The sequence below is a fragment of the Prenolepis imparis genome, unplaced genomic scaffold, assembly GCF_030444845.1.
Source record: "Prenolepis imparis isolate NDT839.2.m4 unplaced genomic scaffold, iyPreImpa1.0 SCAF_10, whole genome shotgun sequence".
NCBI lineage: Eukaryota > Metazoa > Arthropoda > Insecta > Hymenoptera > Formicidae > Prenolepis > Prenolepis imparis.
The window spans coordinates 6,546,287-6,564,815 of record NW_028141168.1 but is presented as its reverse complement, the minus strand read 5'-3'; the positions used below and the strand labels follow the sequence as shown (position 1 = coordinate 6,564,815).

At 36.1% G+C, this 18,529-nt stretch overlaps 2 protein-coding genes across 12 annotated transcripts in view; one reads left to right on the top strand and one right to left on the bottom strand.

Annotated features, from left to right (window-relative positions):
- Positions 1-18,529, bottom strand: part of LOC145941913 (uncharacterized) — a 246,211-nt gene that overhangs the window by 201,316 nt on the left and 26,366 nt on the right. The gene's annotated exons all lie outside the window — the stretch shown is intronic.
- Positions 1-18,529, top strand: part of LOC145941912 (insulin-like peptide receptor) — an 82,265-nt gene that overhangs the window by 52,787 nt on the left and 10,949 nt on the right. For 8 of the 9 annotated variants that reach the window (XM_083048324.1, XM_083048326.1, XM_083048317.1 and 5 more), the window contains 5 exons: positions 14,000-14,517; positions 16,127-16,559; positions 17,357-17,519; positions 17,632-17,809; positions 18,288-18,447. In XM_083048324.1, coding sequence (XP_082904450.1) covers positions 14,252-14,517; positions 16,127-16,559; positions 17,357-17,519; positions 17,632-17,809; positions 18,288-18,447 — 1,200 coding nt within the window. In that variant the 5' untranslated portion in view covers positions 14,000-14,251. Of the gene's footprint in view, positions 1-12,905; positions 13,344-13,999; positions 14,518-16,126; positions 16,560-17,356; positions 17,520-17,631; positions 17,810-18,287; positions 18,448-18,529 lie in introns of all 9 variants that reach the window. The other variant, XM_083048325.1, reaches the window with a different exon arrangement.

Here is an 18,529-nt window from a genome sequence, read left to right as displayed (position 1 = left end):
TTTTTTTAATATTACTCATATATGAAAAATAATATATAGATATATAATATATAGATATATATGGATAGTTAAATATATTTAATTATAATATAAATTATATAATAATATAAATTAAATATATATTTTTTAAATATTACTTATATAAAAAATATTAAAAAAATAAAAATTACTGTTATTTTGTTATAATGTACACATGAAATATTTGTTACGAGTATCGCGCAAATTTTATAAAATATTCTTCAGATATAAATCACGAATGACCCGCAATTTAATTCTCGATTTTTTAAATTTTAAAAAGAAATGATATATACATAGAATCATCGCTTATCAGCTAGACGAATCGTGCGCACCTCGTATTTTCTATCGCCGAAAGTTTATCGATCGACTTTATGTGCGTTTATTTTGCGCATGAGATTGTTTGTGCGACAAACAAAGGCTCGATTGACTTTCTAACATCTTGCGTTAGTCACACGGAATCTGAAAATGTATAGTCGCAAGACTCCAATATATATATACATATCTGAAATATAATAATTTAACTTTTCCTACACTGTAAAAAAAAATTTGTTAACTTGACTAAACCGTTCAACTAAATTACTGTTTTGTTAATTGAACATATCTTAGTATTTAAGTCAAATACGTTTTGTCAAAAGTTTTGTTAGATTTAATATGTTATATTTAATTTAAATATTTTTATATGTTCAGTTAACAAAATATTATTTAGTTGAACGGTTTAGTCAAGTTAACACATTTTTTTTTTACAGTGTATTAAACAGCGGAAAAGGAGTGTCGATTAGCTTTCCAATCGGGTAAAATCTTTGAATCGAGTCTTCCGTAACGTTCTCACCGTTGAAAAACAAATCTCCCGACGTTAAAGGAACATCGCGATGCAGCCAAGCATTACGATCTTTAAACTCATTGTAAAGCGCGCCGCCTTCAGGTAAAAAGAAGGTTCTCTCTTTCTTCATTCAGCGATATTACTCGCACAAATCGTCATCTCGCAAATAATCTTACGTATACTTTTAATTTGCTAAAGAAGATTTAAATAAGAAGATATAAATACAGAAGATGTACATATAAATAAGAAAATATAAATATAGAAGATACAAATAATAAGCATTATTTTCAAGCATTTCTGAACCTCGCTAAAACGGAGATTACACGGAAACTTTCATCAGTTTTTCCAGAGACGCTAAATAATCAATGAATAAAGTTCCAGACTTTAAGATGCGAGCGCATCTCAAAATTTCGTCGGCAGCGATCTTAACGTTAGTTCCCTTCATAATTTACAAGCAGAAATTCGCGAAAGTTAGATTTCGCAACGTACGAGAGACGAACCATCCACGTCGGAACTTTATTCGATACTTCACCGCGCAGATACGATTCAACTGGACAGCTACTTTGTCCAATGTTTGCGAGCGTTTAAATTAAATGTACCGTGTTGCTCGCGAAATCGATGCGTAGCCATGACGTAAAGTCGACGAGAGAGAACGAGTTCATCCGTGAAATATTCAAAGATGAAGCAACCCGCGAGAGAGTTGAAATTGTACTTTTCTATTTTTTTTTTTTTTTTTTTTTTTTTTTTAACTTTATTCTCGCATGTTTATGGATTCCAGGGAATTTCGATGAATTTAATTTATCTAGGAATTCTCACTTTGTACCTCTATAATAAGCAATAAGCGAGTAATTTCCCAGTTGGAGGTTTAAAGCAGGAACTTTCGACAAAATTATAGATTAAAGTATCGAAATAAATATTCTCGATTGAAAATTGAGAGATCAAAGCTAATTATAAATCTATTGAAGTATGCATTTCTTTAATCGCATATCAATAATTTTATAATCGCTGCGTACATTTTTAAGTGTATAATATTTATTTTATTAAACTTTTAACAGAAAACAAATTCTGTAAATTTTTCGATATTCGTTTAATTTAAGCTCTTGTACAAGCGCATCCACGCACACATGAATATGTATATCAAAATATTTTAAATCAAAAACACAATACATGAATATATGTATATCATCAAGATGTCAGAAGGGTTCGTCCGTTTTTATCTCTGAGTCTCGCAAATTCCGAATATTTCGAATATTCCTTCATGAATTTTTAAACGATTTAAAAATGACTGACGTTTCAGTGCCTCTAAAAGGTTGCAGAATTTCACAAAGTGACATAAATCTGATTTCTTTGTTATATATTCATACAGAGATCGTTTCAGTCAGATTAATTGTTTGATCACCGGGGGGGGATATAAGTACATTTATATATAACTGTTCTTGCAAATTTAAATTTTAATTACTAAATATTTGTACAAAGTACTCTTGAGATCAAATGGAAAAAAATGTAAAATATTTGCATGAAACAAGATGGAAATATTTTATCGTCCATCCTCCTCCGCCTCTCTCTCAGATTGGGCAAATTGCAGACTCTGTGCGGTAGCGGCTTTCGCCTGCGTGATGCGAAACTCATTTCGATGCCCGTCCCACAGAGCACAATAGTAATTGAAGTGCTCGAAGAAGAGAGTGGGTGAATCACAGAATTCAAACACGTAACACAAGGTCTTGTTCAGCAAAAGGCAATTTAAGAATGTAGTGGAGAGAGCTTTGTGGCATTATCCTTCCATATTATTTTATTAATTGACTTACCTATATATCTTACTGCACTTTTTCTTAATCTTTTGCGGTTTAAAGTCATCGCATGTCTAAATCACGAAATTTGCGCGAATGAGGATTTTTTGATTAAAAATATCTTAAATGAAATATTTTATGATACCTTCGATACCTTCGTTTCTTAAATTTTTACGTTTTCATAAAAACCAATTATTTAGAAATATGTATCGCGACGAGGAGTCTTGTTTGGGATAATTGATATTCCGCCGAGAGAATAAACACGTTTGATGTAAAATCCGTATGTAACTTATCCGTATGGAGCCATATAAATATCACATCGTATGACGCGAATGACCGCGCGTCGCTGAAGGCAAAATGCATATACATATGTCCCGGTGCATATACGCACGAGCTCTCTCTCTCTCTCTCTCTCTCTCTCTCTCTCTCTAGCAGAAAGAGAGAGAGACGAATGTGTTCCACCAGTGGCGATATAGCGCCCGACGTGTTAATATCGAAAATTAAAAAAGGGCGACGAATGAGTTGACTTCCAATCGAGTTTTCGACGAAAAAAATGTTAGGTCGAATTCTACATTTTTATCGAGAAAACTATAATACGAGGGGAAAAAAGGCAGGAGTGTATGTCTCGTCGCATTGATCACTCGAAATGTCCATGAATAGAGTATAATTTTTAAATAAAGTATATTTTTCAGCGAGACGTTTTATATATAAATTTTACGAGTCACCACGCACCGGTGTGTAAAAGAGAGAGAAATAATAACATACTCGCGATTAAAATGCCCGGTGGAAAATAAAAGGTTCAACGGAAACAATGCGGAGTAAAAAGAACCCCGAAGCTTAATCTCGCAGAGTGGCAGTATTTGCGAGGTTTTAGAAATGTATACGTACATATAATGTAACTCTTTATTTATTTATTTATTTTTTTTTTAAGGAATTTTATAAATTATAATTACAATTACATACGTGAGCTGCAATTTTAATTAATTAGTGCGTGATGTAGAGAGATAACATTTTCTGTTTTTACTATTTTTCTGTCTTTTTAAGATAGCGCTTCGAGTTTTGCTCAGTTCAGCGTTGTTTTTTTAATTGCAATCATAGTCGTTAGTACGACGTGTAATATATATATAATCCGATGGATTAAAATGATGTTTTCAAGTTTTTTATTACTGTTATTATTGCTATTAAGATTATATAAATTATTCTTGGCGATTAAAACGAATTATATTTTCCTTTTCATGTGATATGGCTCAAAATTATTACAATTTTATATATATAAGCAAGTTCAGTATATATTGTACGGTTAAATTATTTTATCCTATCATTGTGAAGTATATATTTAAGAAAATATTTTTTTCTTCACCTTTTTCCCTTTAATGATGTATTTTCGCATCCACAAATATTTAGACAAACGTATTTTTTTCCTAAAAATCATATGTTATGATAGAATTAAAAGCTCGTATGAAAAAAAATGATGAAATTATCATTGTGTCACCAGACATTAAATAAAAGTAAAATTTTGAATTACACTGAGAGAATTTTCTCTTAGAATTTACCCTGAAAATCATGGTAATCGTGGGACAATATGGTATGAAAAGAATTTTCAGAAAACTTCTCTGATTAATTATAAATATTTATCATAATAAAAATAAAAATAATAATATCTATCGCAATAAAATATAAAACATGTTTAATTAATTTTACTAAACTGAATAGTATTATATATTATAGATATTATTATTTTTATTGCGATAAACATTAATCGGAGAAATTCTCATAAAATTCTTTCCATACCATATTGTCCCACGATTACCAGAATTTTCAGGATAAATTCTAAGAGAAAATTCTCTCTGTGTACAAACCTAAAAATGCATGCAAATTTCGGAAAAGCAATCGCTCGCGATAAAATGTCAATCGTCTGACGATCACCGACTGTCATGGCATCATCGAACATTGTTGTCCACGAGCGTCATCTCAAAATTATTGATCCCGCATAACTTGAGCGACCATTATGAAACCATGATGTGGCAGTCATGGCGACTACAAGGTTGCAAGGAGGTGGGTCCGTTCAGAGATGCAGTGACTGGTGAAGGAACAGCGGGGAAACGGGAGAACGCAGATGCCTTAGAGAGTGTCAGTCTACGGGAGCGTCGCAAGGGCGGCGAAATTGTTTGCTCCCGCTTTATTCAATCGATCAAAAAAATATTTAGTACGAATTTTTCGCCATCTCTATTTCCATTCGTTTTTATATACACGTGACATGTTTCTTTCGCGTCAACTTTGCGTTTTCCTTGCGGACTCCGTCTCGATAATCACGCCAATTACGCCAATTTGATTGAAAAATAAAGAATTATCGATGTTGATAGGACTATTAATATTATTCTTCTCAAACAGAAGACACAAATTTTTCTGACAAAGTAACAAATTACTTGAAGAAGTCAAAGAACCGATATTTAACGAAGTGGTAAATTTAGGTTGATTCATCATGAATGGGGAAATACGTTGTTTTTTAGTTCATATTTAAGTAGGAAGGATTTTTTTAAGTCACACAGAGTATTCTTGTGTCGTGGCTTAATTTAATTTCCGAAGAAAATTCACCGCGCGTGGAAAGAAGGGGGCCTTAACTACATTGTGCCCCGGCTCTGGGGCACCATATGCTCTCTGTACGTCTCTGAGCGCCTTTCTTTTCAGGCAACAGTCGGGTGAAGCACATTTGTTAGCGGTGCAGAATTCAATCTCTACTTCGAGAGCCCGTTCTGCCAAGGAACAAAAGAAATTCGTTGCGAAGGAACTGACAAACGTATATACGATATACGAAGAATCGAAAAACGCGCGCGCGGAAAAATCGTGAACGCGAGAAGGAGACGAGAGAATAAAGAATGCTTGGTGAATTGGATAAAATGGACATCGTTGCTTCTCCGATGATTTTCGAAAGAGCGTGCAGACATTCTCTCGACGGTATATCGAAGATAATCGAGGGCCAAAATTATGCCGATATTAAGGTCTAAATGCTACACTTACCTTATTAAAGATACCATGTCGACGCAAAGAGAGAACTACAAGGGGGAAGCTCGACAACTTCCCGTATAATTGAGATTCTTGAAGAAAATTGATTCTTTTTTTTTCTATCAGCTGTCGCTGCTTATTATATATAAATTTTTCGATCGTAAAAAAAAAAGACCATTTTTTTTTATGTTCGATCGAAGAGAGATATTTTGAAGACCCTTCGCAACATTGTTTTATCTCGAAGAAATTACTTAAAATCCGCCAAAAATTCCCCGTCATGCGAAAGGACTGTTATGGATCGAAAGGTTCGAACCAAGTTTTCAACTCTCTTGAATTTATGGATTATATAGAGAGTCTCGGTCCTCCTTTTCCCCCCCGAAATTCCCTCGTGTCGATATATGCAGGACAAGGTATCGCTATTACGATATTATCGAGGATATCGCCGTTCAATATCGTATCCCGCGTATTAGATTACACGGTACGATTATAATATTGATATATCGATATATTTATAACACCTCTCTCGTCTAGCGGCTCTTTCGTAAAATATCGTGTTTGCGAAGGATGTAAACGACGTGGCGGAGAGTAAAATGCTCTCGAGTATTCGTAGGTGCGCGCGCGTGAAAATATATCCGCGCGCGTTATATTTACGAACAAAGTAGTAGACGAACCCCGGGCACCCATAACTTACCATAGAGCCGAGGATCAAAAACTGGTTTTGCGCCGTGGCGGTGGCTCTGTGTGCAACATAGTAATAACGATCGCACGAATAAAACGACCAGCGTCGAAACCGCTGCAACACTGTAAGCAGGCCCATTATTAATCGACGCGCCATATCTAAGTGTGCAGAGAAAAAGTGAGTATAAAGGAAGTATATAGCCGGGGGTCGCGTCCTCTCCGTGTTAGGATAAAGAAAGAGAACATGTTGGCGGCTGTCGAGCGAAAAATCGACGAAGGGCAGACAGTGGAAGAAAGAAAGAGAGAAACGCGAGTTGGGGAAAGGGAAAAGAGAGACAGATAGAGGGGAGAGTGTGTGTGTGTGTGTGCCAAGAGAAAAGAAAGGAGAGAGTGTGACAAAGAAGAACGCGCATCGCATAATAGTATGTACCAAAGCGCGAGAGTATCGCGGCCCTCGTTTATCATCGAATACAGCGAGCAGCGTTGAAGTTGAAGCCGATCTTGGTCTCGGCAACACCGCAACTTCCGGTCGGTTCTTTTCCGTTATTGGTATATTTTCTCGCTCGTCATTCTATCCTCGTCGGCCGGTCACGTGTGTGCAACCATCCATCATTGCGTGTGCGCGCGCGCACTCACACGCACTCACATGCGTGTGCGCGCGCGCACTCACACGCACTCACATGCACGCGTATGCTAACTAAGTATACTTAAATATAAACGCGCATATATAGGACATCGATACTTGAGTCATCCCGGAGGTGTCGATACCTCGAAGTACCAACTGTCGAGCTCCGTATAAATGAACATCCTTAACAATGTAGTAAACAGCGTGAATGATGAATGCGCATTGAGATAAAATACTGGACTGAAAACTTTCTCTCTCTTCGGCGTTATTAATATCGAATAAAGAAGTTGAATAATTTTTTTCTTTTTTAAATTATTATATATTATAATTTTTATATACTGTGTAGAATGTCTCTCAAAACGCTCGTGATCGTTTTTATATTGATATATCTACAGACATATTTGACATATTTTTTTCAGAATGAAAAAAATATTAATCATTCAAATAATGCAATAAAATTAATATGTTATAATACGAATTAATTATAATATATTAATATTGTTACATTTATTAAAAGTCGAATAATTTTTCAAATTATTATATATTATAATATTTACACAGAATTATATAATATTTACACAGAACATATATTATAATTTTTACACAGAATTTTCTCTTAGAATTCACCTTGAAAATCATGGAAAGAATTTTATGAGAATTTCTTTGATTAATATTTATCGCAATAGAAAATAATATCTATCACAATAAAATATAAAATATGTTTGATTAATTTTACTATATAGTTAGTAAATTTTACTATATAGTTTAGTAAAATTAATTTATATTTTATATTTTATTGTGATAGATATTATTATTTTTTATTGTGACAAATATTAATCAGAGAAATTCTCATAAAATTCTTTCCATACCACATTGTCCCACGGTTACCATGATTTTCAGAGTAAATTCTAACAATAGGAGAAAATTCTCTCTTGTGTATACACCATAAAATTCTTCTGAAAACTCTCGTGATCATCTCTATGTTAGTATATATTTATTGACATATCAGACATACTTGACATATTTTTTCATTCTGGAAAGAAATATTAACGATTCAAAATTTGAAAGAAAGAAACCTGTTTGTAATATAACATATATTAATATTGCTGCATTAATACATAAAAATACATATCAAAAATATAAAAATAATATTTTCACTTTGTGGAAAATCTTTGGGGGGGGGGGATGCAGAGAGAAAGAAAGACCATTTTACTCGATACTAATTCTTGTCTCTTGAATATCTTTTTACTCTAGACAGCGATAAGTGAATAACGGGTAAACAAGCCGTAAATAATAATAGATACGCATAGGCGCGCATTTAGGTTCCTCGCGCGTGAAATATGGGGATCCGAAAACACACTTCCCATGTCATAAACCATCCAGAGCTATTCGCCCGTCACACTTCTCGCAAATCCGGTTGTGCGCCAGTCCGCTCCCTTCTTCAAGAGAGGTGGATGCCACAAAGTGGCACCGACGGCAGCTGGCGGCGGCGGCGGCGGCGGCGGCAGCAGCTGACTTCTTTCAACTTCACCGACCGACCGTCCGACCCGGGGCCCCACCACGCCGAAAAATATTCCATCTATTCGGTATATATATTCCAAGTATTCGTGCCCAATTCGTGCAAAACACATTACGGCGCGGTCCCCCCCATTCATCTTCTCTCGTCTCTCGAAAGATCTCTGCCGCGTGCTCCGAAGATCGCCAACGGAGTTGTCTACTTTGCTGCACGGTGCGGAATTCCATCGTCCGGCAAAAACATCCAACTTTATCCGTCCGCTCGTGTTTAAACGAAGGAAGCGAGCGAGAGAGTGAGAAAAAGAAAAACGCGAAAGTTGTGACGGCGATGTTGGGATTCCGCGCTTCTGTATCCGAGAGAAGAAGAGCGATATGACCAATCTGGCCGAGGAGTGTCGATCTTGACAGATTTATAATCTAGAGGAGATAAGCCTAAAGTTGGAAAAATTGTGATTTAAGGGTGCAACTTTTTTTACAAGTTTAAAGAGAAGATGTATTTTTATTGTATTTTTTTTTCTTCTAAAGGAATTATGATCACAGCGCAGCAATTTAGTCTCGTTAATTCAAATATACTCGTAGATTCATTATCGTTATTGGATTTCTCTCTCTCTACTTATATAATCCAGGATTTATAAATAGGATAAAAAACGACCGACTGAGAAATAAAGCTTCTCGGATATATGATTAGCCAAAGATGAGCAAGAGCCGGTAAACCGGCCCTTTTAAGTATCTCCCGCCATAGAAAAATCATTGTAATTTTCCACGAACAACTTGTATTCCCTTAAAGCGCAACCATTTACTTAAGCGAAACGTATCACGGAGGATCTTATATTGCCTCGGAACACGCCAAGTTCAAAAACTGGTTGAAATTTATGCGCATGCGCTTATCGTGACAATTGGATATTTTTTTTCCCCCATAATTTCGAGATTCTTTCCTCCTCCGAAGAAGAAAAAAGAATAATAATAATAGAGTTTGCGCATTCTTCCGCTTTCCGAGTGTATCCAAGTTCTCGTGTTTTTATCGTACCGCGTGTATCCGGCTTTTAATCGACCAAGTACACGATGGCGCCGAGATCCCCCTATCCTCGTTTTCCACCCCCATCCACCCTTATCTCCTTTTCGCTCCGATCGTTATCGGGTTATTTATATACGGCGAATTAAGATATTTACGCATAGTTGTACAACCAAAAGTGGTCGACGATACTATTATCTCCCAACGATGGGAGATGGAGGTCTTTGCGGATCTTAAACGAAGAATTTGCGTTAAGGGTCTCTCCTCCACCTACGTACACCCATCTACCTACATGAACCGATATTGGATTATGACGTCAGAGGCGAGATGCACGCCAAGAGATGAGAAAGAGAGAGGGAGAGAGGATTCTTTATGTCGGCGTAAATCATTCCGTGCCGACGAAGCCGCGTCACTTCAATCAAGCCAGAACTTCTCTTGAAACGCAGAGGCGTATAAACCTCGGAGAGGGAACCCCCGACGACGACGGAATATTCGCGTAAAACCGCGAATAATGACAGCAGCTGTCGAAGCAGCTCCGAAATCCGAAATAACTCTCTCAAACTCCGTCTCTCTCTCTTTATGGTCTTGACATCTCGTAACCCCCTTCCCTTTCAGCAGGGCTGATGGGCTAAAGGAATACCGATGTACAGGGAAAACTGTTTTAACTTACGACGACCGAAATACCGGAATAATACATTCACTATTCTCGCGCTATAAGGTTCACGCAAATAACTCCTACTTAGGGAAATCACTTTAGGTCCGCCATAAAGTGGGTTAATAAAATGCAACGGAGCGACGAAATGCCGAGAGCCGCCGCCGAAAACCGCTTGGGAAGAAAACCTCCCGGACCTGTCTCGTAACTGCAATTTCTACATTTACGCGATATGTTAATATAACAGCGGAGTTTATGGTAATTTTTTTTTCGTAAAGCTCTTCTCTCTGTGGCTTTACCACCGGAGAACTAAAATGGGAAGGAACGGTTTCTTGGACATAAATAAATTGCAGAAACGCGCGCGAATTTCCTCCGTTGCTGACGTTGTAATCCAAGATGGTAGATATCTCGGCTTTTGCCGAGCGATGAGCGGCGTAAAAGAAGGAAATGCTGATGAAGAGTACGATAAAAATAAGGAAAACGGGTTAGAGGCCAAAACTTTTCGCAGGATTTACTTGAGTTTAGATCGAAGAGTCTTGTTCACTTTTTTTCATCGATTTTTCTTAATGCGATGCAAGAAATATTCAAGAAGAAATATTCTTTATGCTTTAAGATGAAAGACTTTTCGACGATTAAACGAGAATATGTAACAAAATATTATTTTTGGGTTTTAAGTTTAAACATAAACTGCACTTTATATCGGAATCTTATAGTTTGAAACTTAACTGCTCTCTAAGATATTTAATGTTGAAAAATTGGAAGATTGTAAGAGATAAAAGATAACTAAAGATAAGCAAAGATCGACTTCGAAGTTTATGGCCTCATCAAAGTCTCATCAAGGAACGCCTTTTCTAACTTGTCTTGGCTCTTGTTCTTAGGTTCACTTTCTCTCTTTCTCGTCGCTTTGTAGTAAATTAGTCTAATAAAACTTAAGCCCTCAACTTTATCAAAAAATTTCACATTATTACATCTGTTTTATTTCGAGATTATATTTTTTATGGAACAAAATATACACGCACGCTCCCTTTAAGTCGCTTTGCTGGCGGGAAGATCTATCCGTCAGTAAAATCTCGAAATGAGTACAAATTTGCCTAACTTTAATTAGCGAACACACTTGAGTGTCTCCTGCGGGACATCCCAAGTCGAATCGATTTACTTTACTCTAATTAAATACGTAGCGGGTATCTACGAATGTGTATGTATGTTTGCGATGAGAAATTATAAAATCTATTACGAATAAATATTTACACAGTGCTATATCATCTTACGTAGCTTCGTAATTGCAGACATCGAATTGGATTTTTGCGAAAAATTTAAATTGAGATTTATCTTTCTCCCCCTTCATACGATAATTAGAGGCATTTAATAAATTAGTTCTAGAAAAGATCAATAACTGATTGATTCACTTTTTAATATACATTTATAATCAATTATGCACAAATCTGGATTTAAATTAATGAGAGATTTTTATTTTCATTTTAGTTGAAATATTATACGAGACAATAATTTCATAAGTAGATATGAATTCAAATTATATTTGAATAATAATTTTAATAATATTCTAATAATAATTCTAATAATTTTTGTATGCATATACAGATGTATAACATATAGAAGTTCAGAATTTCATTAGATTAATAATAAAATTGTGAAATAATACATAAAAAGTTCAAGTTGAGATAAGAATTCTATTACACACACACACACACACACACACACACACACACACACACAAATAAACATTTGATTAAAATACACGACTTATCGCATGTATTTATTTCCGATGTAATGCATTTCTACAGAGATTACGTATCATTAGCAATTTTAATTATTTATTAGAACCATCGATAAAGATACGAAAATGTTATAATTAATTATATCAGTTATATTACGTGTGTGGAATTTTTTAATTATAATTATTTATATCACAGTTATATATATATATTACAGTTATATCACACGCTGTTGTAATTAGTTTGATTCCAGTTATATTCAACACAAATATAGATGCGCGTTTTTCTAAGTTTATTATAATTTTTATTTGTGCTTATTTAGATCTTATCTTTTCAAAGAAACTTATGCTTTGACCTTTTAATCAAACTCCAATTGTTTTTTTTTTCATTGTCTGATTCTATTTTAATAATTGGTCAAAGTATGTGCATAAATAATACAAAGTTATATCGAGAGCTTTAGTTTAGAATCTGACGTGATCTTATTAATTTGCGAATTAGTTTAGAACGTCCGTATGTTTTTATAGTCTTAATTAGCGGATGCATGCTTAAATATTCTCTCTTAAGTATCTTATGCAAATTTGCTCAATTAAATTAAGCGTAACGGTAAAGCGTATGTAAAGTTTGCTACATTCGAGACGCTAGGGTATACACACACTTATGTTACACTCATATTTGAAAATATTCATGTCGACAATTGTGGAGGGGGACGTAGATTTAGCGGACTGTATAAATAGATTATTCGAGGATTTTTTAAAATTAATAATTAAGAAAACCAATTAAATTTCTTTCATTCAAAGATGTATCTCTCTCGAAACTTTTTAAAGAATTCTTAAAACCCGATTCGAACATAATTAAAACAATTATCGGCGCAGAAAGTATCCAAAGACTTTTAATTTTTTTCTTTTAATTATGTTTCGCGACCATTTAAAAATTACGATTTTTCTCTTGTATAAATCATAATATATTTTATCCAAATTAAACCTAAACAATTTTAAATTTCAATTCTCGTAAAAGTCTTGCGTTAATAAACGTTGCGTTTCGTCCCTTTCTTTTGTTCGACAGATAATTTCGGCGCGACGGCGTAATTATGAAGGCTAGAAAGTACTTCATCTTCAACAAGAAGGTACTCTAAAGGCATTTTCGACGGTCCCGTCGCAATCAGGTGCATTTCGCGGTGCATTTCGCGGTGCATTTCCACTCCTCGCGCGGATATATATAGAGTTCCTGAGGAGGATTTCTGATCCCCGGGAGGGAGGGAAAGGAACAACGTTCGCGAAATCCGGTCACCCGGAGAACAAACCGCGTCCGCACGAAGGGAGGGAAGAGAGGAGGGAAAATCGGAGAGGGTTACACGCGAGCCTGGGACAAACGCTGGGGACGATCGATCGATTACGAGGGAGGAGGACAGGAGCGCGGAATAACTCGGAGTGTTTTTCTCGCGGCTGCGAGAGCTTCATCTCCCTCCCTCCTCTCTCGACCGTTCAATCGTTTAATCCGCAGGTACACGGAAATAATGGCTTCGTTGTGTGTATTTTAGCATTTACGTGTACATTCATCTGAAATAGAACGGAATATCCGCGAACAGCCGCTTTATTATTGCGCGTCTTCTCCGGAGGAAGATATTAAATACGCTGCTTCGACCGATCGATCAGCCTCCTTGAATATATTGCAAAGTAATCTTACGAATAAGAAGAGAGACATTTCCTTCTTTTTTTTTTTTTTTTTTTACATCTTGTACTATCTAGGTTTGTTTCAATTTTATTACCAATCTCGGAGATGATTCGGTTAGAAAAGTAGCATTGGACAAATACAATTTTCTTATACTGACACTTGATAAATTGGCTGAACAGTTAACTCCAATGTGTAGCACTTGGGAATTGAAAAAGGTCAATTACTACTAGATCTCGCGGACGTTTGATTTCTTCACGCTTCTTCTCTTCCATGCGATATAATTAGCTAACATTTTTTTTCTTTTATACAATATATATATATATATATATATATTTTGTATATAACATTTTCTCCATCGCGTATCGTTCTCACTTTGCCTTTTGTCACGAGTTAAAACGCCGGCGAGATAAGGCGGCTTTGAATACAAAACAAGAACCATTTGCCATTGTATATAGTTTGAAACGGTCTTTCTTTAAACATTAAAGGAAACTACGGTCTACTTTGAAGTCCTCCCGCGAAGTCCGGGCAAAAGTATAACAATCAAGACGATCTAGAGAAGAGGGTGGGGAAGAAAGTCGAGGAGGAGAGGGATAGAGTCGACGATCAATCGTCGATCAATCATACAAGAGGAGGAAAAGTGGTGGGTCGGCGACGACGACGACGACACACGTGGGGATAAGACTCGGGAACGTTCAACGGGCGGATCCGAACGCGCGGTGTTTCAATGAGACAGGGAGATGAGGACGAGGAAGTCGTTGCTGCCGATCGTTCTACTGTGCGTCACGATGGCCGGCCTGGCTCTCGGCCAGGAGAAGAGGTGGTCGAAGGCGACCACGAAGCACCGGGATAAAAGCGCCAAGGGCAAGTACGACCCTGATTACGCGGACAGGACGAGGGAGGATGATTCCGATGAGTTTTATTACGATCGAAGCTCCTCGGCCAACAGCTACAATCCCGACTTCCTCGCCGCCTACAGGAACAACCGGGCCATCGACAACTCCAGGTATGCATTCAGAGCTTTATATATGTATAATATATTGAATAATCTGTTTTATATGTTTTTTTCTGAAAAAAATACACAGAATTTTCTGTTAGAATTTACCCTGAAAATCATAGTGATCGTGAAACAATATGGTATGGAAAAAATTTTTTTAATATGAATTTGATTAATTTTAACATACTTTTAGTAAAATTAATCAAACAAATTTTATATTTTATTGTGATAGATATTATTATTTTTTATTGTGATAAATATTAATCAGAGAAATTCTCATAAAATTCTTTCAATACCATATTGTCCCATGATTTTCAGAGTAAATTCTAAAAGAAAATTCTCTCTGTGTATCTTTCCTGAAAAAAGAAATGTTTCGCCTGAAAAAAATTTGTTCAGGAAAGGAAATATTTTTGACAATCAAATACATGATTGTTACATCAAGAGTCTTATTAAAGTCTTTTAAAAAAATTTTGTTTAGAGGAAAAAAAAAATTTTTAAGACTAATAAAAAATTTTAATTTAATTTAAAAAAATTTAATTTTAAAGAAATAATGAAAATTTAATTAAAAAATATTTCTTTCGTTTAAAAAAAATTTTATTAAAGACTTTAGTAAGGCTCTCGATGTGCCAATCATGTTAGAGTGTCAAAAATATTTCTTTTTCCGAAAAAAACATTTTTTCCTGAAAAAATATATAAATATATAATTGATTAAATGTGAATCAGTCGTTTGACTTGCAAACGATCCAGTTGATTTTTTTTTTAAGAGCCCAACTTTTGCTCGATATATCAGCGAATTCTTTCGTAATCGGAGATATCGTACGTGATACCTGCGAATTTTCAAAACTGCAAAAGATGCAAAAGACGCGCGTGCAAAAATTGCCTGTTGCGAAACTGACGTCTCTGACATATTTCATAATGACACCTATACAATATATTTACAATACAGTTCGGCGTTTATTTCGAGTACGACGATGAGCGTTAAGTGATATTATTTTAGCCAATAAATTCCCTCAGATCGATTATTACGTATATATATAGTATATCGTCGAGATTGCTACGCGACGAGATTTTCTCTCTTCTCCCCCATCGTCGACATTGAAATTCTCTTTGATCTTATTAAAGTTATTAACGGCTTTTAAACGCCTCGCTAATTTTACTTGGTTGAACGAGTAATTCATGGTATCGCGCACAAAAAGCAAGTTCATTTAAATGCAAGTAATCCTTTTAAAACTACGCGGAATATATTTGTTAAAAAAAAAAAAAAAAAATTTTTTTTTTTTATAATTTTAACGAAAGAACTCTTTTGCGTTGAAAATTTAACGAGAAACGAAACACACGTATTTTATTTTATTAAACGTGTGTGAAAATTATCATTCGCATCGAATTGTAACTATCAAGTTATTAAAAAAAAATCAATTTCCGACGAAAATTTCAACGTCGCAATTTCGCAGAACATTTGATCGATTCGAGAGTTTAATATAACAATATACAGAGATAGAATCTCGATAGTTCAAAGTTTGCCCAGACAATCGAAAATTCGGAGTTTGCGGGAAAAGAAGAGAAGTTCGCAGACTCTATTGTAATTAAAACCCGATCGTCTCTCTCCCTCTCTGTCCAGATCTACGGATGTCGGGTTCAAGAACAATCAGCAGTCTAGTCAGTCGTCGAATCTGCCGAAATCGCACATGAAATCGAGCGAGGAGGTCGGAGGACGCGAAAAGGGACGGAAGGGACACAAGAACGTCACTATAGGGGACGGCATTTGTCAGAGCATAGATATCAGGAACAGCGTCGTCTTCTTCTCGATATTAAAAGACTGCCGCGTGATCGAGGGCTTCCTGCAGATCGTATTGATCGAGAACAACACCGAGGCGGATTTCGAGAATGTCAGCTTCCCGGAACTGCGAGAGATCACCGGCTACTTCCTTCTGTATCGCGTCGACGGGCTGAAGAGCCTCAGCAAACTTTTCCCGAATCTCGAGGTCATCCGGGGCGATATACTCCTCACGGATTACGCCTTCATGATTTACGAGATGAAGAACTTGCAAGAGGTGAGATTTTCGCGCGAGCTCTCTCTTCCGCCTTTGTTTTGTTTTCTCTTGGTTTCTTTTTTTTTCTTTCTTTCGTAACTTTCCTACTTCTTTTTTTTTTACTCTTTGTTAATGAAATTAGCTTGCAGCAGAATCTTAATCAGATTATAATCTTTAAGCTTTTGCCTTAAACGTTTTTGTACCTTTTTACCGTTTTAAGACGAACATGAATCTAACATGGATTCTGTCATTAATAATTTGAACAGCTATATAACATTTTTCCCCTAATTATATCTGCTTAAATTTAAATGTTCTCGTCAATAAATAGATAAATTAATTAATTAACACTTTTTTCTGATCATATATCTTTAACATCAGACGAATTAATTTTAATATGAGTAATTGGGGGTTTAGAGTTGAAAATTCGTATTTATTGCCTTATTCCACACAAATCTCACCGTGGAAGGATTATTAAGAGCTTTCGACGCCCGATCGTCCGAGTTTATCGCATTTAATACCGACACTCTCGATGACAAACGGGACTCGTGGGACTGCAATTTTTCATACAGCGTTAGGATTTTTATTCATATATACGCGCAGACATGACACGCTCGTCCGTCACGTAGAGAATCCATCTCGCGATCGTTCATTCCCACGCCGAATCAAGTCCAGTCTGTAAGGTTCGAAGGTATATGGTCCAATCTGTCGCTATGGGACCCGATTAAAATGGTCCTCCGGGGTCAAGTGACGTTAATCAGTCAATCGAATTAACCGGCTGTTCGACCCTTGACTCATAATTCCACGAAACTTTTTCACAGATCGGTCTCACCAGTCTGACCAGGATCTCCCGGGGCGGCGTTCGCATCGAGAAGAATCCCGCTCTCTGCTTCACCAGTACCCTGAATTGGAGCCACATCGTGCCGGCCGGCGAGAATTTCATTAAAGACAACAGAAATGAACAGAATTGCCCGCACATGAAAGGTGATAGATGGTTTTGAATTTTTTCTTATAATGTATAACGAAAATGTTAGCAAAACCTTATCAAAGGGAAAGAGTGCGATCACCTTTAATCTTTAATATTATTTTACTATAGGATGCTCTCAGTGTCCTGGCGGCTATTGCTGGACCGCGCAACACTGTCAGTTGCTAGAGAGGTCTAGATGTCACGAACAATGCCTTGGAAAGTGTTTCGGTCCGAGCGACACCGAGTGCTACGTTTGCAAGCATTATCGGCACGATGGAAGATGCATCGAAAGCTGTCCGCCTGATTTGTGAGTAATTTGTTAACTTTCGTAAGAATGCAATTGCGATGTGACGGAGTAAAATTAGTTTACAGCAAGTTTATATGTACAATATACACCTCTCTTATATCTGTATCTTATATACAAATAGAATCCAAAAAATATGTACGCGATAAATCTACAGATTACTTTGTTTCGATTTTAAATAATTTCGGAAATTGCTCCTTTATTTATTACCGATTCTCTCTAGTAAACTGGAGTCAATTTTTCTGACAAAATTATGTAGAAGGAGAGAAGACACAAGATTCTAGTTCTAATTTCGTATAAAATTCTCCTTGCTTGTATAAGGCTCGCATATTATACGTTACATCTTTTACTCTCGCGCTCAAAGCTTTTCGCGAAGAAGGTTTTAAAGTTTTATGTGACACGCGTGTGATATGTGTCCTATCTCTCGCAGTAGAAATATCTCTCCTGTTTTACTGTAACACGGATTTTTCTCTGTTGGCAGATACGCGTATCTGTCGAGACGCTGCATCAGCAAGGACGAGTGTCAGAAAATGAATCAGTTTAGAAGATTTTCTAAAACGGACGAAACGTGGCGGCCATTCAACGGCTCTTGCGTCACTCAGTGTCCTGATGGTTTCGAGGACGATGTCGACGAGAAGAATGTACGGATTGCATTTAATTATCATATAAATATATATATATATATATATGTTTATCTTTTTTTTTATTTTTCTTTTCTTGATT